The sequence below is a fragment of the Colletotrichum higginsianum genome, chromosome 10 (genome assembly GCF_001672515.1).
Source record: "Colletotrichum higginsianum IMI 349063 chromosome 10, whole genome shotgun sequence".
Taxonomy (NCBI): domain Eukaryota; kingdom Fungi; phylum Ascomycota; class Sordariomycetes; order Glomerellales; family Glomerellaceae; genus Colletotrichum; species Colletotrichum higginsianum.
The window spans coordinates 924,942-947,397 of NC_030962.1; the positions used below are offsets into that span (position 1 = coordinate 924,942).

The window sequence follows — 22,456 nt, forward strand, 5'->3', positions numbered from 1 at the left end:
GGTCAACTCCACGATCCCGACAAGACAAAGACAAGACATCTCCGCAGTTGCCAATATCCTTCCCCATGGTGTCTCCTTTTTCAAGCCTCCGAGGAGTGGACAGAGGGTGGAAAGGCTCCAAAAAGCGTCTCTTCCCACCTCTCATCCCGCCATCCCGGGTCTGGGGAAGCCAAAAGAACGACACGTCAACGCGTAGCCGCTCTCGTGTGGGAACCCTCCGGCTCGTCGTAATCTTTCTGAAAAAGTGGACGGTCTCCAGCTTTCGGTCCTTGTGGCCGAGAACCCTTTTCAGGCGGGCGAAACCGGGAGGAGGTTTGAACCTTTTTGTTTCCTTGATTTCCGCACCACCTCACCTCATGGAGTGGGTAGATCGGCCCGGTCTTGTGGGATACTCTTCATCCGCCACAGGCGCCAGATCGCGTGATGAGTTTTCCCGCTGACGGGTTAGCGAGCAAGGTAGCTGAATTCTCTCCACGCAAATAGGTTGTATTGAGAGTGACCAACGACCAGTCTAGAACTGTCTCATGTACACTCGCGTTTGCTGTGGTGGTGAGATCAATCAGATTTTGGTTCATCGAACAACAACCCCCACTTACCCGTCGTTAAACAAGACGCAAACGGATGCCCCTGATCTTTCTTTTCAAGTTGCTTGAGACGTATTCTCTTGATCGCTACAGGCTTTTTGAGCTGTCCAGTATCCACTGACCGAGAACCTCACGCAATCTCTTCGCTTTTGTCTGTCGCCAAAGTCTTCGGAGGGGGGGGGGGGGGGGAACAAAAAAAGAACCCAGTATCATGGTAAGAAGTTTTTCATTGACTCATTTCTTCATCGGACTCCCAAGCAGTGACAAAGCATGTATTTCCCTATTTGACCTTCAAAACAGCCTTGCCAAAGTTCTTGCCGGTAAGCAGGCCGATGAGGCCCTCGGCGGCGTTGTCGATGCCCTCGGTCACTGCTAGGTTGGCCTTGACGCTGCCGTCGGACAGCCACTCCTGCAGGTGCTCCTGGTGGTCCTTGAAGTAGGCGGCGCCGAACTTGGGGTTGCCGACGAGGAAACCCTCCATGGTGATCTGCTTGGAGACGAGCTGCATCAGGCCCTTGATGCCCTGCTGCTGATCCGCGGGGGTGTTGTAGCTGGAGATCTGCGCGCGCATTAGCCCTCTTCCCTCCCCCTGCCCGTTCGACACGTGTATCTGGGGCGCGGCCCCTTCTTGGAGTCTTGGTAGAACGGGGAAAAAGAAAAGAGAAAAGAAAAAGAAAAAAAAGGAACTTACCATGCCGCAGACGGCGACGCGCCCCTCAACGTTCATGGAGGTCAGAGCCGCCTCGAGGTGGTCCCCGCCAACGTTCTCAAAGTAGATGTCGATGCCGTTGGGCGCCAGCCTCGGGAGGGCGTCGGCGGGCTTCTCGTTCTTGTAGTTGAAGCCGGCGTCGAAGCCGAGGTCCTTGGTGATGAAGTCGAGCTTCTCGTCGGAGCCGACGGAGCCGATGACGGTGAGGCCCTCCCGCTTGGCGATCTGGCCGACCAGCTGGCCGACGGCGCCGGCGGCGGAGCTGACGAAGATGGTCTCGCCCTTCTTGGGCTTCCCGATCTTGTGCAGGCCGGACCAGGCCGTCAGGCCGGGCATGCCGAGGGGCCCGAGGAAGAGGGCCAGGTCGAGGCCGTGCGGGTTGTGGATCTTGCGCGCCTGCTCCAGGGCGCTGGCCGGCAGGCGGGCGTACTGGGCGACGGGGGCGAAGACGAAGATGAGGTCGCCCTCGGCGAACTTGGGGGTGTTGCTCTTGAGGACCTTGCTGACGGTGCTGTTGGTGATGGGCCCGTCGAGGTCGAAGGGGGGCGTGTAGGACTTCTTGGTGGCCTCCCTCATGCGGCCGCGCTGGTAGGGGTCGAACGAGGCGTAGAGGATCTCGACGACGACGCCGTCCGCGGGGACGTCGTCGAGGTCGATGGGGCGGTCCTCGACGGTGAGGTGCTCCCCGGCCACGGGGAGACCCGTGGGGATCTTCTTGAAGATGAAGGTCTTGTTCTGCGTCATGTTTTGGATGTCTGGGTTACGAGATTTTTCTCACGATGTGTGTGTCCTTGGTGTTGATGGGTGTATGGTCTGGTCTGGTCTGGGCTGATGGGCATACAAAAAAGGTTAGGAAGTCAACGACAACGACGTCATGAAATAGACTTTCTTCTCAAAGCTGCATTGACGTAGCTGTGAGCGCAACGACTCGTGCCGAGGCACGATTGGCAAAAGGTCAACTAGAGCGCCAATCCCGTCACAAGAACCCCGCGCGTTCCTCGCGTTCCCACACACACACATATATGGCGCACTCTCTCCTCTCCCCCCCGCCTTTCTTCAACCGCCAAAGCTGTCCGAAACGGGGCGAGTGACTTGCGTGACCTTGATTATTCATCAGAAATGTCTATCGTATCGTATGCAGGTTGCGGGTGGGCCAATGGCGGCAACACTCCTGTTGGCAACACTCCTAATGGCTGCTGTAAGAGACGGCAGTTCTGAGGTCTTCAAAGGTAAAAGGGAATTAGAGGCTATTCTCGCGCGGACATGGTTTGGTGAAGAGTGAGATAGGCTACCGGTTAATCGGAGACGCGCAGTGTGACATGTCAGCACCATGTTATTTATGCCTCGGAAGTTGACTCTACGGTAAAAACCGACGAACAATAGCAACATGTAGGGCCTATCGAGAGCTCTTGACCACACAGCATTGAATAACCTCACTACAAACAGCCAGACTAAGGAGCATCCGAAATACTAATACCAACAGCTCGGGCTAGGGCAGTGTCCTGGCAAATCCAGCCATCGAACCACACAAATGGTCACAAGATGGGCCGCCAACTCCATGCACACCGGCCAAGCAAGGTGCGTGCAAACGGGCATGTTTTGCCGTTGCAAGGGGGCCATATAAGTACTTGAGACATCCGTAATTCAGACTTCATAAATCCCTTCTTCTTCGTCCGTTGTTCGTTAATCGGTCCTGGCTGGACTCAGCTAGACACCAGTCATCAGCCCGCTACGGTGATTGAATATTTTAATGAACACGCTGTACGGGTGAATCGACTTGTTGACAATATGAACTACAGGAAACTGCTTCCCGCCAGCACGCAATGAATGTAGCGGTTTTCATCCACAAAGTGCCAAACACGTCATGTAAGCCGAGAGGGGATTCCCACCCCCGTGCTGACGGCCGACTGGGGGGGAAAAGGAACTATCGAAATTGAAATCCGGTCCAATGCAACTGCGGAATCCGAGCCGACCTTAGAGAAGCTCTCTTTCAGTCCCCCCCGGACGATCCATCGTCAGGGGTTGCAGCAGTAGCCCGAGAGGCGACCATGCCATCGCCATCAACCCATGTCTTCAACTCCGTGTTCGTGCATCATTCTGTGGAATCGTCATTGATCAGTCAGCTCACATCTGGAATACTTAAAAAGGAAGCGAGAGACCGGCCTAACCCCCCAGGGCAACGGTTGTTGCGAGACACCTCTCACTTCTCTCGACGGAACGAGGACTGCAAGATATGCTGTCACTAGCCGTCCTCCTCTCGCTGCTGTCCGGCTTCGCCCTCGCCCAGGACCGCCTCTTCTCCTCCGCCTTTGGCTACCCCGGCCGCAATGCGAGTTACGACTACGTCGTCGTCGGCGGCGGCACCGCAGGCCTCACCCTCGCCGCGCGCCTCGCCGCCACCTCGGCCTCGGTCGCCGTCGTCGAGGCCGGCGGCTTCTACGAGGTCGAGAACGCCAACAACAGCGTCGTCCCCTTACTCTCGCTGACGGGCATCGCCTTCGTCGACCCCTCGCCCGCCTTCGTGCCCCAGCCGCTGATGGACTGGTCCCTCGTCTCCGAGCCCATCCCCGGCGCCGCCGGCCGGACCGTCCACTACGCCCAGGGCAAGACCCTCGGCGGCTCCTCGGCCATCAACACCATGTCCTACATCCGCGGCACCAAGGGAGCCTACGCCCTCTGGGCCGACACCGTCGGCGACGACTCGTTCCGCTGGGAGCGCATGCTGGAGTACTTCCGGCGTTCCGTCAACCTGACGCCGCCGGACGAGGAGAAGCGCCGGAACACCAACGCCACGGTGCGCTTCGACCCGGGCGACTACGCCGACGGCGCCGGCCCGCTGCACGTCTCGTGGAACAACTGGGTCGACCCGACCCTCACCTGGCTCGCCGGCGTCGTTCAGAGCCTCGGCCTGAGCATCAGCCCCAACGGCTTCAGCAGCGGCGAGCTCGCCGGCCACGCCGCCTGGGTGCCCTCGACGATCGAGCCCGCCAGCGCCCAGAGGTCGACGAGCGAGAGCAGCTTCCTCCGCCAGGCCATCAGGGATACGGGCATCGTCGTCTACACCCACACGCTGGCGACCAGGATCCTCTTCGACGGCACGCGGGCCGCGGGCGTCGCCGTCAGCACCCACGGCGTCGACTACGTGCTCTCGGCCAACCGGGAAGTCGTCCTCACCGCCGGCACGTTCCACTCGCCCCAGCTCCTCCAGGTCTCGGGCGTCGGCGCCCGCGAGCAGCTCGAGGCCCTGTCCATCCCCGTCGTCGCCGACGTACCCGGCGTCGGACGGAACCTCCAGGACCCGATCCAGATCTTCGTCGCGTACCCGGTCAACACCCCCTCGGCGCAGTCCCTCACCAACGACCCGGCCCTCGACCCGGGCTTCGTCGAGGAGTACCTCAAGTCCGGCACGGGGCCCTACAGCTCGGCGGCGGGCTTCCTCGCCCACGAGCGTCTGCCCAACGCGACCCTCGCCGGTCTCACCGAGTCCACCCGCCAGAAGCTCGCGTCCTTCCCCTCGGACTGGCCTCACCTGTCCTTCATCGCGGGGTCCTTCTCCACGGGGCCCGGCCAGACGAGCGGCACCCTCGCCGCGTACCTCCCGCTCGTCTTCTCCCGCGGCAACGTCACCATCTCCTCGGCCTCCGTCAGCACCCAGCCGACCATCCACCTGAACTGGCTCTCCGACCCGGCCGACGTCGAGCTGGCCGTCACGGCCGTCAAGCGCCTCCGCGCCGCGTGGTCCTCGCCCTTCGCCGACACCCCCGGCTTCAAGGCCGGGCCCGAGGCGCTCCCCGGCGACGCCGTGCGGACCGACGAGGAGATCCTGGAGTACGTGCGGACGAACGCCGGCCAGGTCTGGCACCCGGTGTCCACGGTGGCCATGGGCAAGGAGGAGGACGTCGAGTCGGGCAGGGCGGTGGTCGACAGCCGCGGGCGCGTGTTTGGCGTTCAGGGGCTCCGGGTCGCGGACGCGAGCACTTTTCCCTTCGCTTTGCCGGGCCACCCTCAGTCTGCTGTCTACGCGCTGGCCGAGAAGATTGCGGACGACATCATTACTGGTCGTTGAAGATGCCCCTTTTCGTGCCCCAGATATCGAGAGTAGACTCGCTACTCAACAAGCTGTTATGCCCTCTGGTTTATGGGTCCTTCAATTCTATTGACGCTTTCGTATTGCTGGTCCCTGTGAGACACGCGTTGGAGAGAAACCATTGGGCACAAACAGGCTGACATCTCTTGAGAACATATGTGGTAATTCTCATTGTTCTCAAGCCAATGCCAATAACCCGGCAACAGATCAGCTAGAGACGTTGTTTCTCCAAGGGTTGATGAATTGCAAACCTCGGCGGACGGAAACGTGTTCGCTGTAATATTCCGATCAGCTGATATGGTGATGTCTAGTATAACAGCCGGCTGGATATAAACATGATCCTGAAGAGTCTTGAGGTTGCAGAGTTGTTCACTTTGGGCGCATCGTGCGGGCAACGTTGATACGCGCATGCCATAGCTTGAAAAATGACACCTAACAAAACGATATCGTTAGTTACGTGGGCAGTAACTAACACTTATATAATCCCTTGTGACAAAAAACTTCATGTCTCGGGTCATCAGTATGGCTTCTGATCCAGCGATTGATGAGATGATGTCTCTTTGGACTTTGACTGCTAATGAAACATGAGGCCATGGCCAGACCATGTTCCAATGAGCAACGGCGCCATGAAGACCCGACATGATCACACAAAGAGCGTTGAGTTTTTGAGTACGGCTTCAGGGAATCTTGACAAGTCCAGCAAGAGTGCACACCGAAACGACCCTTGTGCATCCGGCTCAAGGTAAGTTTGCCAACAACCATAGGTCCATCTCTCTGCTGCAAAAGAAGAAGAAAAAAGTAAAGAAAAGAAGAAGAAGAAAAACCCTCTCCAAGTCCGCGTCTGCGTAGGTTACAAAAGATGGACTTGGTCTGTAACATGAAGCAGTCCCGCCGTCACAACCAACAGAGAGCTTCTTTTCGTTTCCGTTGGGCTGCACCACCCCCTTTTTCGAGTTCCGCCCAATTCAATTCTGCTCTGGCTGGCCCAAGGGCCCCACGGTAAAGCTCATTCCAATTCCAGGTGACGATGGGGACTCATATGACCTCGCCACCATTTCTCCCCCAGGAGAAATTTTAACTCGCGCACGTGGTTCCCATAGAATTTCTTCTGTGTTGCTCCCAGTAGCCGCTTCAGGGCCCGAGGATTGACTAGAGCATGCTTATAATGAAGCGAGAGCCGTCTCACATGGTTGCCAATCGTCTTTCGAGACATCAAGTTGAAGCAGATCAACAATTCTATGATTATAAAAACACAGCGCAACCTACTGTTTTCGGGGGTTTCGAGGAGGAGGAGTTAAAGCCGACTGCCAGTCAAACTGAGCACATCTTGGACCCGGTTTTCTTCTCGGTCGGTCCAGAACCGTGAGGGGCGCGAGTGACACGAGTCATGAATATGGGGTTCAAGGTTCTTCACGGGAAAAAAGGGGTTTGCACTCATGACCTCAACCTTTCGTCAACTCCCCCCCCGAGTCTAGACCTCCCAGAGGGCCACACAAAGGAGAGAGCCAAACGCGGCACCGAAACCAAACTTGTGGTTCTCGACGAGGCGCGGTCGCAGCGGGCATGGAGTGTGCGGGAAGACCCTTGAATTGGACCCCTGGATGGACGATGTATTTATGGCAGCAGGACGGCAGCAGGATGGCAGCAGAGACAACAAGAGACACTAGAAAGATCACTGACCCTCCTCTGGTTGGCCGGGATCGGATGACAGCACGCCACGGCGAATCGGGTGGTTCCCGCGCGGGCTTTTTCGACGAGCCACACCACCACGGAAGAGCTGGTCTCTCATGCAGGAGGATCTTCGGGATGGCCCTAAGGCCATCTAGCGGCTCGAGTTTCTGTGAACCTCCGGTCGGTGTTCTGTGTCGGTGTCTCTGGAGGGCGATATTGTGTCATCTCCAACAGATCTGGCACAGTTTGTTTGTCCATCAACATGTGGCCGACTCTCCCCCTCCTCCTCCTCCTTCTCATCACCATCATCAGCCGAGGACGCGAGCAAGAGAATGTGGGAACGGGGTGACGCCATACGTCTAGCTTTTTTCCCAAGCTCGCACAACCTCGGCCAGCCAAGCACACACGCACACACACACGCACACAGACAGGGAGTCCCCCTTGACGAATAACCAGCAGGCATGTCCGAATCTGTTAGGTAACAAAAAGCCGGGCCCCGATGAGGAGTGTGAAGGCTCCTCCCACCACGCAGGGAGTGCTAGAACATTTATGGAAATTCGATCTGCTGGTTTCGCTGGAGCGGTTTCGGCCCAAGTGGAGTTGTTTCTCGATGGATACGAGACTGAGAGAGAAAGAGAGAAAGCATTTCCGGTGTGGGAGAGAGAGCCCTTTCTTTTTTTTCCTTTCCCCCCCGCCAGGTGCCGGCGGGCCCGGGAGACATGGACAATTTGCCGATGCCGATGAACCATCGGTCCGGTTCACTTATAAGAAAGTGACGTCCCCCCCATACTTCTTCCCCGCGATCCACTTCTGACTCCCACCGGGTCGACAGATTTTTGTAATATTTTTCCACCTCTGTTGGTGTTTTTTCTTTTCCCCTCCTCCTCCCCGTCCGCCCCCCTCCCCTCTGCTATCCTCTCCCGGACGGATCCGCATCTGCTTGAACCACAAGCATCAACACCAACATATCTGCATCGACACCCGTCACCGGCACCATCAGAAGCAAAGCCGTTCGGCCTGCTCCTGACCGTCGATGCAATGGCCGGACCCTCACAGGCCTCTCCCGATGACGACCCAGGCCCCGAGCTGGATCCCGGCGGCGTCGGTGCAGCCCCCGCGGCAGCTGCTCCGGCCGAGGCCGCATCCGAGCCAACGTCAGGCTCCGACACGGCCGGGTCAAGCACCCCAGCCGAGGCCGCAGCTGCAGCCGCCTTGAGAAAGGAAAAGGGCCGCGTGAGGTTCAACAGCAACGCGGCCGCCACCAAGCCCCCAACATCACCGCCCCCGGTCCCGACCACCCCCAAGCTCGCTCCGGCACAGCCCGCCCGTCCGTCCATCCTGCGTGGCGGTTCCGGCAGTTCCATCCCGACCGTGGCCACCTTCGCCAAAGACGAGCCTCGTTCCTCCGAGGACAACGAGCGCCAAGAGGCCAAGTCCGCCGCCGCCGCCGCCCAGGAGCGCGCCCGCCAGATGGCCGCAAACGTCCAGCTGGGCTCGCCGTCGTCCCGCGAGAACCGAGACTCCTTCGAGTCCGCCACGACGACGACGACCAGCGAATTCGACCTCGGAGGATCCCGTGACGGGACGGGTGCCTACATCCCCCTCCAGGACCTCCATTCGCGTCAGCCCCTCACCGGCGGTGGCGGCAAATCCGCCGAGCAAGACAAGCTGAACGAACATCACGCGGCGCTCAACGACGAGGCGTACAAGATTGTGAGAGCTCACACTTGGCGCGCCGCCGCCGCCGCCTCCGACAAGTCCGACGGCGACCCAGGACCGTCCAACGCCCAGGATGCCGAGGCGACCAAAGCGACGGACCAGCTCCTCCAGGAGATCAACGACGGCCAGTACGACGGGGTGTACTCTGTACCCGTGCCTCAGCACTACCGCGGCAGCGTCCTCTCGCAGCTCCTGAAGCTGTACAAGCCCGCCGAGGCCGGCAGCAGCCAGTACGGACAGAGCAGCAGCAGCAGCAGCAACAACAACAACAACCGCAACTCGGTCACCTCCTTTTCCTTCGGGGGCCCGCTCCCCGGCGCCAGCACCCCGGGATCCAACTCGGGCACGGCGACGCCGACGACGCCCAAGAAGAAGTGGTACGAGGCCAACCGGTCGCAGGAGACGCTCGTCAACCTCATCGAGGCCTCGGCCCGGCTCGCGAACCCCAACACGGCGCAGAAGCCCGGCGAGTCCCCGAAAGCCAAGGCCAAGGACGGCGGCAAGGACGGCGGCGGCAAGAAGACGCGGCCGAAGCACAAGCGGTCGGCGAGCAACTCGCGGCTCAGCGCGTACCTGCAGCGGCAGGAGGAGGAGGCCAAGATCACCATCCACATCGCCGAGACGCTGTCGCGGCAGGAGTACATCATCACGCTCTGCAAGGCGCTGATGCTCTTCGGGGCGCCGACGCACCGCCTCGAGGAGTACCTCAGCACGACGGCCAAGGTGCTCGAGATCGACGGCCACTTCCTCTACCTGCCCGGCTGCATGATCATCTCCTTCGACGACCGGTCGACGCACACGACCGAGGTGCGCATCGTCCGCGTCGCCCAGGGCATCGACCTCGGCCGCCTGCGCGACACGCACCACGTCTACAAGGAGGTCATCCACGACGTCGTCTCGGTCGACAACGGCGTCGAGCGCCTCGACGCCCTCATCAAGGCCAAGGACAAGTTCCACGCCTGGGTCCGCGTCCTCGTCTTCGGCCTCACCAGCGCCACCGCCGCGCCCTTCTCCTTCGGCGCCCGCCTCATCGACCTGCCCCTGTGCTTCTTCTTCGGCTGCCTCGTCGGCTTCCTGCAGCTCATCGTCGCCGCCAACTCGAGCCTGTACAGCAACGTCCTCGAGGTCACCGCCACCGTGCTCGTGAGCTTCCTGGCCCGCGCCTTTGGCAGCATCCGCGGCGGCGAGCTCTTTTGCTTCTCGGCCATGGCCCAGGGGGGGATCGTCATGCTGCTGCCGGGATATCTAGTCTGTAAGTGGTCCATCTCCTTTTTTTTTTTTTCCTGTCTTTTTTTCTTCTTCTTTCCTTCTTTGTCCCTTTTGTTCCTCACATCAGTCATCTATGTATTCGTTCTCGATTCTGAGGTTATACCTCATCTCTCATCTTTATATTGGGAGAAACCCACCATGTCAAAAAGAGGACACACCAGCTGATGGCCCAGTGTGTTCCGCCCTCGAGCTCCAGTCCCGCGCCATCGTGCCCGGCTCGATCCGCATCGTCTACGCCATCATCTACTCCCTCTTCCTCGGCTTCGGCATCACCATCGGCGCCGTCCTCTACGGCATGTTCGACGACAACGCCGTGTCGACCACGAGCTGCACCAACAGCATCCCGGCCCACTACACCTTCATCTTCGTCCCGCTCTTCGTCCTCTGCATCAGCATCCTCTACCAGGCCAAGTGGCGCCAGATGCCCGTCATGCTCGTCGTCGCCTTCGCCGGCTACGTCGTCAACTACTTCAGCGGCCTGCGCTTCAGCGCCGCGCCCCAGGTCGCAAACACCCTCGGCGCCCTCACCGTCGGCGTCCTGGCCAACCTCTACTCCCGCCTGCGGCACGGCGTCGCCGCCGCCACCCTGATCCCGGCCATCTTCACCCAGGTCCCCGGAGGTCTCGCGTCCACCGGCGGCCTGCTGAGCGGCCTGAGGACGGCCAACGCCCTCACCAACTCGACGCACTCGGTCAACGGCACGAGTTCCGTCCAGTACTCCGAGGGCGAGTCCCTGAACACGGTCGTCTTCAACGTCGCCGCCTCCATGATCCAGATCGCCATCGGCATCGCCGTCGGCCTCTTCATCAGCGCCCTCATCATCTACCCGCTCGGCAAGCGCCGCAGCGGCCTGTTCAGTTTCTAATCCCTCATGCCATGCAAGAGAGACCGCAGCATTAGCATGCACATGCGTCGTTTCCGTCTCCGTAGACTACCATTTTCTCAAGGTTTATACCTTGTCCAGAGACCTTGTCCAGCATCATGTCCAGCATTATGTCCAGGATTACACATGTCCTTGGGTAATCATCGGACTCCATTACATGTAGATCAGCCAAACAGCGAGGCCTAGAGTTAAGGGTAGGCTCCGGCTTGTAATTCTGTGGCTCTTTTTATCTGCTCCCAGTGCCAGCTCTCGAAAAAGAGAGAACAAAACAGCAAAATAGCATTGTAACAGTCGTGTACGTAGGTGGTTTTCTTTTCTGGGAAAATTGGAAGAAAAAAACTGCAAGGCGTTTATTTCGGTGGAACAAGAGCGAATCCAGTCATTACCGATATCATTAGTACGAGAAATTGCTCAATAATTTTGACTACATGTCTTGTCACATCTCACTCAAACCGTTCATGGGCAGAAATGTGCTTGTTCTTGATGTGGTGATCATGAATAACAACGCTGGCTATCTTTTCGTCCATTTTCCCTGTCATTAGATGGCATACCGGTATTCGGGCCGTGCCTCCATTCCCGGCGCGAAAGCCAACTCCCCGGAATCGAGCTTCTTGTTGAGGTTGACGTAGTACTGCCTCAGCGTCAAGCAAGCGACGATGAAGATGCCCTGCGTGACGCCGACGGTGATGAGCGCCGGACGGTACACCGGCGCGTCTTCCGCCCGGAACACCATGGAGGAGACGATACCCGCCAGGTTCATGGCCATGTAGTTCAAGCCCAGAGCGACGGTCCGCCCCGTCGTCGTTGGCACGTTGGACGCCAGCCAGACGGGGACGAGGTTGGAGGGCACGAACGTGGCGAAGGTGATGAGGTAGGTGATGAAGTAGCCGACCCTCTCGTGCCGCACCAGGTCCAGCGTCCCGAGCAGGATCCAGGCGAGGAGCGAGACGACCAGCGTGCCGCTCGAGATGGAGGCCCGCTGCTGGTAGCGGTCCGAGAACCAGGTGATGGTGAGCTGGCAGACGGAGGCCGTCAGGTTCGGCCCGACGGTGTAGAGGTTGGCCTTGGTAGTATCTTTTGTCAAGCGCTTGACGAGTGTCTTTCGGGCTAGGTTAGCACGAACTATGGGTAGGTTGGCTGTGTGCCAGTTTGATACAAGAAGAAGAAGAAGAAGAAGAAGAAGAAGAAGGTAGATAGGCTCACAGGCAAAAAGTTGGAGCTGCTGGCCACGCCGACGCCGTACATCAGGGCGAGAAAGGCAAAAGCCCACGTCTGCCAGTGCTGCAGCTGCCTCCTCGCATCCTCCCAGCGAAACTTCTTGTCCTGGTCCTGCGAGTCCTGCTCGAGACGCAGCGCGGCCAGGCGCCGGTCCTCGTCGGTGAACCAGCGACACTTCTCGGGGCTGCGGGGCGCGAAGAGGTATAGGAATATGGCCACCGCAATAGTGATGGCGCCTTCGATGATGAAGAGGTATCGCCAGCCCTGAAGGACCATGTGAATATTTCCGCGGCGGCGTGAGCGGAGAGTCTACGGGGGGGCTGTCGACTTACATGCAGCTTTCCGTCCCATTTGAACACGCTCCAGGAGATTAAGCCGCTGACAGCACCCTGTATCAGCCAGTCAGAGACGGTATCACTCGACAACTAATGGCTTACGGATGGATGGCGACTCACGGCAATGAAGCCCATCTGCCCGATCCAGCAGACCCGGAACCCCATCTCCCTGCGCGTGTAGAAGAGCGAGAGGTAGTACACCTCGCAGGGCTTGTACGCCGCCTCGACGGCGCCCATGACGATGCGCGTCGCCATGATGCCCGCGAAGTCGGTCGTGCCGGCGGCGCCGAGGGTGCAGGCGCCCCAGGCGGCGACGGCGATCGGGATGACGAGCGACGAGTTGTACTTCTTCGCGAGGATGGTCCAGGGGATGTTGAACAGCGCGTAGGGGACGTAGAAGAGCACCAGCAGCAGGGAGAACTGGTTCCCCTCCATCCCGAGGTCGTCCTCGATGCCGTCCGTCTTCGCGTTGCCCAGGTTCGCGCGGTCGAGGGTGTGCGTGAAGTAGGCCAGGGCGAGGCCGGGCATCATGAGCATGTCGGTCTTTCGGACCAGACGCTTCTCAGCGGCGGCGGCGGCGGCGGCGGCGTCGCTGATGGGCTGCGTCTCGGTCGCCGACGACGCGGGCTGTTTCTCGTCTCGGTCACTTTCGGTCATCATGTATGTCTTGGAAAGAGAGCGCTGACAAGAGTCAGATGGTACTCAAGGCTGCCAAACAGTTGCAAAGATGCTAACAAGTGCCCAAAGCCAATATGACTGATGATTGTAATTGCGATACTTATACACGTTAGCCCCTCCTTTACCACGCCGTCCCACTGCACTTCCTCCTGTCTTGATCTTCACCCCAGTACTCACGTCCCGAAACCCGTGCCTGACGGGTGAGGCACGGGTTTTAAATATCTCAACCTCCACACAATAGTATGACAATATTCAAGGGGGTTGATGGCGCGATCATTGGGTCGCCGCCTGAACTAAGTCACGGTCGTAGATCTCGAGGCGACCATCCCGCGGGTGTTAGCCAGCTACTTTCACCCAAGTCAACCGGCTACATCAAGACCTACGGGAAAAGATGGACCCTTCGCCAATGAAGTGGGAGAAAGTTATCACGATGGAGCCTTGGCGTCGCCTTGACGTGGTTAAGGCCGTGTAAGTCCCGGGGCCGAGAGGGGGGGGGTCTCGAGCGCTCAGAGACCGGAACCTGAGCTACGACGCACGGGTTATGCGGAGGAGGGTGTCCGGCGCATGAGCGGAGATGGAGAGTAGGCCCAGATGGAGGATCATGGGCCCCCGCAGGGTTTGGTAGAATCTGCCTGTGGCTGGAAAGGGTTGGGCGATGTCGTGATATCAAGGGTCTCGTCACGATGCATAAAGACGACCCGGGTTGCAGTCAAGGGAGGGATTCGCTGCAGTCAAGTTCAAGCATCGGCAACGCTCACTTGACGCGGATCCTTTCTTGATCTTTGATTGTATTCTCGGCGCCTGCGCGTTAAGAGACGTTGTCCAAGTTGGTAAGGCCGCCTAAATCCGCCGCGACATGACTTGCGCATTAGACCACTCTGCCACAACGCACTCTCGACAGGAATCCGCTTTGATGCGGAGATTTGGGTTTTGTTACTGGTCAATGATAGTTCCCAGCGATAGGGTCGAGGTTGAAGGACCTCAAAACTGGACTGGCTTCGGTAGTTGATCCTTTGGTTTCTAATCAGTAGAACTCATGCTCAGGATAAGTGATGGAAAGTTTCGACCCCTGTTCTGTCTTCTCAACCAAAATGTCGGCGTCAAACTTCATCTATCTCATGAACTCCTAGGACAATAGCTTTAGGTCCATCGCCGGCATGGTTCAGATTCGTTACTGATTCGTTTATATTGTTACAGGTGATGGTAACGTTATAAAACCTGAAATCAGCCTTGGGGGAGGGGGGGGTCAAGATCGTCGGGCCGGGGACCTACGATACGCCTCTGGGCCGATCCTGATCCCGGCCCACGACCTGCATCAACTCCAGTTATCGATAAAATGAATTCCCGTTCCATTGCGGCATCGATTATATATGACTCAAGAGTATCAAATTAAAAGTTTAGGCATGGATAGCCTGGTAGGTCTTGGCAACATCTCTCTTATCAACTGGACGACTGCCGGGAAAAGAGCTGACGGTATCATCGCTGGTACACCAGCACGCACCGGACTCACTGATGAACGGATTAGCCCTCGTTCGACGAGTCTCGACAAGAAATCACAGTTAAACCTACTTCGCTGCACACCAACCCTCTCGCTGGTTCAGCTTGCTGCATAGTTGAGGACAACCCTGCTCTTCGCCGGCGGCGCAGCTCCGGACACAGTTGCTAACGTGGAAACGAGACTGTCAGCCTAGAATAACAATCGGAAAGTCAAACCACGAAGGGCCCTTACCCGTTGAGACAACGACCAGAAGCACAACCGGCCAGTTCGTTTTCGTAGCATTTCGAGGCCGGGGTGGTTGCATGCCCGTTCCATCCAGCAAGGGCACCAGGAATAGCGGCGAAGGCCAGGAAGGCAACGGCAATTGAAGACCTAAGCATTGTGAACTAGTGCAGCGTAGTTGAATGGTAAAGAGCGTGATTGAGATTTGAGACGAGTGAGTTGCTTGGTCTGGCTTTGGTCGGGCAACTTGGTCTATTTAACATAAGTTGTTTCTTGCAGTGAAGTGATTTACCGCGTATTAAAATAAAGTTAGGCCCTACTCCGCTGGTCTCGCGAGTGTCGCCAGTTGAATAACCACTTGAACTGCTAAACGAGTCAGTGCGAATGATTTCGTAACATATTGAGTGCTTTCGCTGTGGGTCTTTGATTGCGCCGTGAACAGATCATTGCTGTCAAATTCCCAATTTCTATCTCATTTGAGATTTTAATAGACCTGTAGTCGAGACAAACTCTTTGCGACACATTGGATAGTAATCGCTCCGAAACCAGAGTGACCAGGCGCCGAGGAGCAACACGAGATATCATCCCTTAATCACAAAACGTGCCTTCAGAACAAGGCGAGAGCTGATATCAGAGTTGTCTCATGTTGATTGTAATGCCTTTCGGATGAACTGTGATTAATTGAGATGGAAGAAAGTCTAAATCTCGGGTTGCCTCAGCGGATGAGGCTCGTCAGGGGCCCGAACAGTGCCTGATGGGTTTTTTGTGCTTACATCTGAGTCAGTAACCTTGATTACATGTATTGAACGGCCGGTTCACAGAGCAAAGAGTGATCCGCGTCATGAACATGAGTCGGCGCCGGACTTCGCAAGCGATTAAGGCCACGTGTACTCTAGAACAACCAGAAGGAAGTCTTTTTAATACTATCAGACGAACAGGGGTAGCAGCAGTAGTAGGTTGGATGTGGAGTATTTTATCTGCGTGAGTACTGTACTACGTTATGGACTTTGCATAGCTGATCGCCTAGGCCTTCATCAGTCCGGCCGGTTGGCAGATTCGACCCAAACCAACGGCCTTTAGGACACATGGCTTCGTCAACTGACTAGATGCTCTTCAAGAACGTGTCCAAGTTTCCGGATCCTATCTAGTTACTTATGGCGTGAGGTACCACAAATGACCAAGTTCGTCTTTTTCGAAACCCGCAATCAGGTATGGGCTGACATCGAGCGCAGAGGTGCCAAGGTCGGAAACAAAGGGGCCCCAAGTGGTTGATAGTGGAATGAGAGAGCTAGAAGTGGCACATCGTCTACAAAAGCTTGCCGTTCATTGATCGAGCAACCCGCAAAAGGGCGGCGAAGGAAGGTCGGGGACAGCCCAGATAATTCTGTGCGGGCAAGAAGGCGCCCGTCCTCAAACAGGAGACGCACCTTTGAATGGTAATGCTTTCAAGGTAGGCTCGTTGTTGCGGTCAATAAGATTATTGCAATCTCGACTTTCTATAAAGAGGATCATGATCAAGCCCGTCAATGGAGTGGTTCCCGGAGGATATTGTTCGCCCCCAAAGCACGCTGCACTTCAAGCAAATCAAGAAAGTGGCTCTCATGGCTGTTTCCGAAGAGACATCGTTGTATCTGAGCTCTAATGTTTCCCTCCAGTCTCCCAGTATACTTTGTGATCGACTACAGAATTGAGCCACTCAACTTCTCAAGGCGTCAGCGACCCACCTCATGATGCCATGCAGGACAGCATACGCACCTGCTTTGGATGTAGCAGTTGTCCGAAAGATCAGATACACGTCGGGTAACTCCCGACGACGAAGGAAGCGGGGTTCCCAAGTATGACGACCGTCTCTCCAGGCATATCAGATCCTAATGCGATGCACAGCAGACAACCGGTCAGGGGTTTGCAGAAAGCAAAAAGCACCAGTCACCATCCAAATGACAAACCACCAAGCGAGAAAGCAATCGCTTCTCGATGATTGGTTTGCAAACCATGGCCTTTGATGGCCGATGTAGCTCTCTAACATTTTTGCTGGCAGCGTTTGGACTGACACCCTGGTCCTATCCTTGTGGTTACCAAGAACCATGTTCGCACGCTTCTATTTCTCCAACAGATCGGAGAGACTACGGAGCGCCGTTCCTTATGTTGGCCGGAAAGACCAAGACTCAAACAAGAATAACGAAGCACAGATCTTCAGTAGACTACTTCTCAAGACTCAACAGCCACGTACCTCTCTGGAAATCGAAAGCTGTACTACCCGGAGGCTTTCCAACCGCTTTGACTCGCCCTCCCTCCTCCGAGACACGATGGCATCAGTACAACTACCTCTGCTCGGATTTACAGCAGCGTATAGCGGCTTCGTTCTATCATCCGCCCGAATACTTGTCTTAGGACCCTCGTTCCTTTTTCTCGTCTACATCACCGTCAACGAGATCGTACGGCTTCGATCTCGGGTTCCTCGTCTGGCGGGCCCATGGGGGTATCCCCTGGTCGGAAGCCTCCCCTCGATCGAGGGCAAAGCCAACTCGGAAGAGTATCGGAAATGGGCCGCGAGGTACGGCGACGTGTTCCAGGTCCAGCTCGGAAACACCACGGCCGTGGTCGTCAACAGCGCCGCCGCCGCCCGTGCCCTGTTCATCGCGCAGCGCGAGGCAACCAACGGGCGGCCCATCTTCTACGTGCTGCACAAGAAGGTCCAGCGCGGTGGTCCGGTCACAAGCATCGGAACGAGCCCGTGGGACGAGAGTTGCAGGCGACGGCGAAAGGTTGCCGCCACGGCGTTGAACAAGACGAGCGTCCAGAGTTATTTGCCTGTAGGTTTGAGCGCCCGTGGCAACCCCCCCCCCCCCCCCCCCCCCCCCCCGGGGACAACATATTTATGCCAATACGGATCTTTTGTATTGACGTCATGAAGATTTTGAATCTGGAGTCCCGGGCCTTCTTGCGAGACATCTTGGCCACGTGCCAAAACGGAACAGTTGCCGTCAATATTTTAGATCCAGCCCGGAAGTTTTCCCTCAATCTGAGTCTCACACTCAGCTATGGCACTAGGTAACTTGGGCGTTGGCCGGTATCCCCTCATTCAATCCGTTCGCTGACGGTTGAACGCCTTTGAAAGATTCGAAGACGTTAAGGATCTCCACGACGACCTCTTGCTCTCGGAAATCATCTACATTGAAGAGCAAATCGCGGCATTCCGAGATGTCTCGTCGAACCTCTCCAACTACATCCCCGTCCTGCGCCCGCTCCACGCCGTCGCGGCATTCCTGGGATTCCGGTCGGGCACGCACATCGCCGACGTCGGGAACAGGCGGCAGGCGTATCACGCGGCCCTGCAGGAGAACCTCCGCCGGGAGATCGCCCGCGGCGCCGACCGCCCCTGCATCCAGGGCAACGTTCTCAAGGACCCGGAGAGCAAAGGGCTCAGCGAGGGCGAGCTCCTCAGCGTCAGCCTCAGCATGATGGCCGGGGCCGATACCACGAAGCGTTCCATCATGTGGGCGATGCTGCTCCTTGCCCATCGCCAGGATGTCCAAGAGAAGGCATACCGCGCGATCGCCGAGTCTGATGGCGGACGTTTGCTGGAGAGTCCGCACGTGGCACACACCAAGATCGAGTATCTCGAGGCCCTGACGAAGGAAGTCGGTAGGTATTTTGTAGTCTTGCGGCTTGCGCTCCCGAAGGCCACCCATTCGTATGTCGACTGGAAGGAGTCGTCGATTCCTCCCCAGACGCTGATGTTTTTGAACTCCTGGGCTTGCTCAAGAGGTGAGTCCCGATTCTCAACTCAACACAGCTAGTCATATACGCGTCAGGACATGTCAAAGGTGTGATTCTCTTCCGAGGCCGTCTCTGACTTCTCAAAACAGACCCGGCCGTCTTTTCGGATCCCGACTCCTTCACGCCCGAGCGGTGGTTAGATGACGACCAGATCGCGAACAGGCACCAATACGCCTTCGGCATCGGCGGCCGCATGTGCGTGGCGAGCCACGTTGCCTCGAAGGCCCTCTACACGGTGCTTCTGCATCTGGTTGCCCACTTCAGGATTCTCCCGGCGGAGGGTTCTTCCAATGACGAGATTGATCCTGTCGCCGGGCTTGCGGTCCCGGGGAACCATCAAGCTGCGCCAAGAGCCAGGCATGTAAGGATAATTCCGAGGAACCAAGAGCTCACCAGAGGCATGCTGTCAGTATCGGCATGACGGTTGACGGCCTCTCCAATTTAGGATCTATGATAAACAAGGAGCCGTTTCTTCAATCTAGATCACGAATTACGCACCCAACTAACGTTGGAAAATATACCGCTCTGTCCCTTTCAGTTTCACAAATGCTAGAAGCCTTTTGGATGTAGCCTCGGGTTGTCATCATATTCATGTGCCACGAGCATGACTTTCCCCCATTAGCGTCCAGACATCCGGTAGCGTATTTTCCTAGCTTTGTATCAAGTAGCCGCTACACGAGCACTGTTGATGATTCCCTCAAGTTGTTCTAAGATCGGAGAGATTCACTTACACGCATTAGTGGGCTGTGGGTTTCGTCAACTCCTAGTGAGTGACGGGGCCGTCCTGAGTCCGAGTTCAAGGCGAACAGCCACCGGAGGTGGTTTTGTAGTGGTTGGATGAAACTTCGCAGGTCATGCAGTCATTGTAAAATCACTAAAATTACCATTGTGACTTGACCATGGCTGCTCGTGTCTGGACATTCAACACAGATGGGCCACCTGGTGTTTTGATATCTGCTAATGTACCTGCCAGAATCCTGTTTTGCACTACTCCCCGTAAAAAGTCTTAGAATCATATCCAAACGGTTTCCAATCACGCAGCAATGAACCCACATCCCGTTTTCCCGTTCTCATTCGCGACAGCCACCGCAGAACACGCACCCTTAGGACCAGCGCAGCATCCCGAAGCACAATCCGCGTCCGAGAGGCATTGCCCGGTGATGAACTGCTGCCCGTTTCCCTTTCCCACGTTCTGGGAACCCGCGGCGCCTTGGTTGACGCCAGACGAACCTCCGTTGACAGGCGGTGCGGCCTGTGGAGGAGCCGAAGGCGCCGCATCCTCCACCGCCGGACGGCCCGGCGACCCCGTCGCGGGACTTGCACCGCCGCCGAACTCGCAGCCCGACTTCCCGTTTTCTTCGGCGACGGCCCTGGCGGCGCATGCGCCCTTGGGCCCGGCGCAGCATCCCGAGGCGCAGTCGGCGTCTGAGAGACACTGTCCCGTGATGAACTGCAGCCCGTTACCCGCGCCGACGTTCGACGACCCAGGGGCGCCAGGCGATCCCGATTTTCCGTTGTCGGGCGCGGCCTCCATGGACGGTTTCGCTCGGCCGGGAGCAGGGGCTGGGGCGGCACCGATGCCGTCGCCGAAGCCGCATCCCTGCTTGCCAGCTTGGAACTGGGCCCCGACTCCGGAGCAGATGCCCGCGCCGCTCAGGATCGCGCAGCAGGCCGAGGCGCAGTCTCTGCTGCTAAGGCAGGCGCCGCCGATGAACTGAACGCCGTGGCCGTTGCCAATGTTCTTGGTGCCCGCGGGGTCTGGTGTCAGGGGGTTTGGGATGGCGAGGGCCGCGGCGGCGACTGAGTTTGTTAGTGATTCCGGCGAGCGTACAGATTTGGAGGTGAAGACTTACGAAATGCTGCTGTCAAGAAGAAACGAACCATGTTTTAGTATATGTAAGGAATCGTAGGAAAAGAAAGGCACTATTGGGTAGAGATCCCCCCCGAAGAAAAATGTTACAAGAAGATAGGTTGGTGTAAGTGACTGACGATGACTTCTCCGAGCGAGCGTCCCGTTCAAGATTCCAGGCCCCACGGAGAGCATGTCTTCTTAAATACCACGACACACATTCATCGGTGCCTTTGAGCACTTCTGGACACTGCTGTCAGTCTGTCAAGACCCTCGGCGCTTGCTTGATGCACCCCGTCTGTTAAGCAAGTCAGCCGAAGATGCGACGCATTGCTGTCACAGGAGCACGTTTCTGCGGTCCGTAACTGAGACGAGCAGCATCTGGCGTCCGTGTGGTAAAGAAAATGCCCACTGAAAATGCCAGAATGTCATTTGACGATCCTGTCCGTCGAATTCTTTTGGAAGGAAACCTGTATGATGGGCGAACACGGCGTGCAGTTCGACCAGTGAGGTGGTTGAGGCCCGATGTTGGAGGCTCTCGGTCGTCGTGCTAATGTTTCGGATGGGACGAAACATCGGAGGACAGCAAACGGGCCCAAACGCCCTCGAGCCCCTTGGGCCGGCCCAGGGGTTCTGCTGTAGAATTCTCCGATGATTGTGGTGCAGAATACCTGGTCTGTGGATATACGGTACATTGGTTGGGAGGGTGGCTCTGCATTGAGACTCCTAGCTGCGATCTTCCGACGATCCAGGTTTCCCCATCTTCACAGATGCTTGGGGATTGAAGCCAGCGCCTTCTGCTCATTCGTCTGTCGCCTTGGAACGTCTTGTTTGGGCCGACTCCCGAGGCCAACATGATGAAACGGCACAGGCTGTCAGCTCGGTAGGGTCTCTCCGATGATGGCCCGCTTGAGCCGGATCGTCCCCTATTCGCGAGAGCAAGAATTCTGCTCCTGGCTTGGCTACGAGCTAGCTAATCTGCTCAGGGAGTGGTGTGAGAGAGGTGATGGTCTGAGGATATGGTGCAGAGGGGTTGTTTGGCCCGCCTCACGGCATGAAACTGCCATGAGAATGCTCCAAAAAGCAGACATCGATACTCTGCCTGGGGCTAGATTACTCGTAGAAGATCTTCAAAAGTGCAGTCGACGGAATCCTTGAAGGGGCAGGCATCTCAGGTGGCGTTGCGTTATATTGTGGCGTAACGTAGACAAGTTTGACTGAGATGATGAAAATGTCGGCACGCTTTCTTAAAGCTTGCTTGGTTTCGAAATGTAATAGAAACAGTTGTTTACCCGTAGTATCTCTTCCATCGACTGACCGCTGTAACGTTAATAGACAAGCTGTCGTTCGTTCGATGTCAGTCATCGGCAGAGTTTGTGAATGTATGCGTGGAACGACCCAGCGGCGCCCTGTGTGGAGGAATTGACTTTCTCGCAGCACTGCCCCCCCCCTCTCAACGCGCTTCTGGCAGCTTCAGGGGACAAATCTCACTGTCGGGGGGTGTCCAGATGCCTCTTCTCACGCTTCCCCCTCTCTGAGCTCGCCTCCGTCTCAGGGATAGACAGGTACACGAAATGCGTAAGCCACCTTCTCCCTTCCATGCCTCTTCCAATCGATGACTAACAGGCCACGCATGCCTCCATTCCAATAGTTATGAGAGGCAAGCTACTGTTGCGTCAGAAAGCCCACTGCCGCGATTGCACCACTGGATCGTCCGCTGTGCCGACGCCGACAATGCGGACAACGCACGTAACCAGGCATCATTCGGCCGACAACACCCGTGAGCCTGGATCTGAAAGGGAGCAGACATGTTGTGAACGAAGCTCAATAGGAGGCGCCGGTAACCTGCAGCAACCGCAAGGTTCAAGACATCGGAATGACAGACATCTAGAGCGAACCCGGCCGCCAACTGCGCTCCGTTCACCGACGACGGCACTGATAGCCGGTTGCGTAC

The 22,456-nt window shown here is 57.2% G+C and overlaps 7 protein-coding genes across 7 annotated transcripts; 3 read left to right on the forward strand and 4 right to left on the reverse strand.

The window, feature by feature from the left end:
- Positions 1–864: 864 nt before the first annotated feature.
- On the reverse strand, positions 865–2,037 carry CH63R_13741 (Zinc-binding dehydrogenase; the record flags this gene model as incomplete). The annotated part of the gene is made up of 2 exons (XM_018308715.1): positions 865–1,143; positions 1,276–2,037. The coding sequence occupies 2 exons, from the start codon at positions 2,035–2,037 to the stop codon at positions 865–867; spliced, it is 1,041 nt and encodes a 346-aa protein (XP_018151033.1).
- A 1,489-nt stretch (positions 2,038–3,526) lies between these two features.
- CH63R_13742 (Choline dehydrogenase) lies at positions 3,527–5,359 on the forward strand (the record flags this gene model as incomplete). Its single annotated transcript, XM_018308716.1, has 1 exon — positions 3,527–5,359. The coding sequence occupies one exon, from the start codon at positions 3,527–3,529 to the stop codon at positions 5,357–5,359; it is 1,833 nt and encodes a 610-aa protein (XP_018151034.1).
- A 2,730-nt stretch (positions 5,360–8,089) lies between these two features.
- On the forward strand, positions 8,090–10,904 carry CH63R_13743 (Duf1212 domain membrane protein; the record flags this gene model as incomplete). The annotated part of the gene is made up of 2 exons (XM_018308717.1): positions 8,090–10,022; positions 10,213–10,904. 2 exons carry the CDS (start codon positions 8,090–8,092, stop codon positions 10,902–10,904), a joined length of 2,625 nt encoding a protein of 874 aa, XP_018151035.1.
- Positions 10,905–11,460: 556 nt separating this feature from the next.
- Positions 11,461–13,135, reverse strand: CH63R_13744 (Major facilitator superfamily transporter; the record flags this gene model as incomplete). Its single annotated transcript, XM_018308718.1, has 4 exons — positions 11,461–12,021; positions 12,126–12,404; positions 12,473–12,529; positions 12,596–13,135. 4 exons carry the CDS (start codon positions 13,133–13,135, stop codon positions 11,461–11,463), a joined length of 1,437 nt encoding a protein of 478 aa, XP_018151036.1.
- A 1,415-nt stretch (positions 13,136–14,550) lies between these two features.
- On the reverse strand, positions 14,551–15,031 carry CH63R_13745 (uncharacterized protein; the record flags this gene model as incomplete). Its single annotated transcript, XM_018308719.1, has 3 exons — positions 14,551–14,662; positions 14,723–14,815; positions 14,883–15,031. 3 exons carry the CDS (start codon positions 15,029–15,031, stop codon positions 14,551–14,553), a joined length of 354 nt encoding a protein of 117 aa, XP_018151037.1.
- A 2,148-nt stretch (positions 15,032–17,179) lies between these two features.
- CH63R_13746 (Cytochrome P450 2H2) lies at positions 17,180–19,074 on the forward strand (the record flags this gene model as incomplete). The annotated part of the gene is made up of 4 exons (XM_018308720.1): positions 17,180–17,686; positions 17,788–17,924; positions 17,992–18,641; positions 18,743–19,074. 4 exons carry the CDS (start codon positions 17,180–17,182, stop codon positions 19,072–19,074), a joined length of 1,626 nt encoding a protein of 541 aa, XP_018151038.1.
- A 612-nt stretch (positions 19,075–19,686) lies between these two features.
- On the reverse strand, positions 19,687–20,537 carry CH63R_13747 (Biotrophy-associated secreted protein 2; the record flags this gene model as incomplete). Its single annotated transcript, XM_018308721.1, has 2 exons — positions 19,687–20,453; positions 20,507–20,537. The coding sequence occupies 2 exons, from the start codon at positions 20,535–20,537 to the stop codon at positions 19,687–19,689; spliced, it is 798 nt and encodes a 265-aa protein (XP_018151039.1).
- Positions 20,538–22,456: the final 1,919 nt, after the last annotated feature.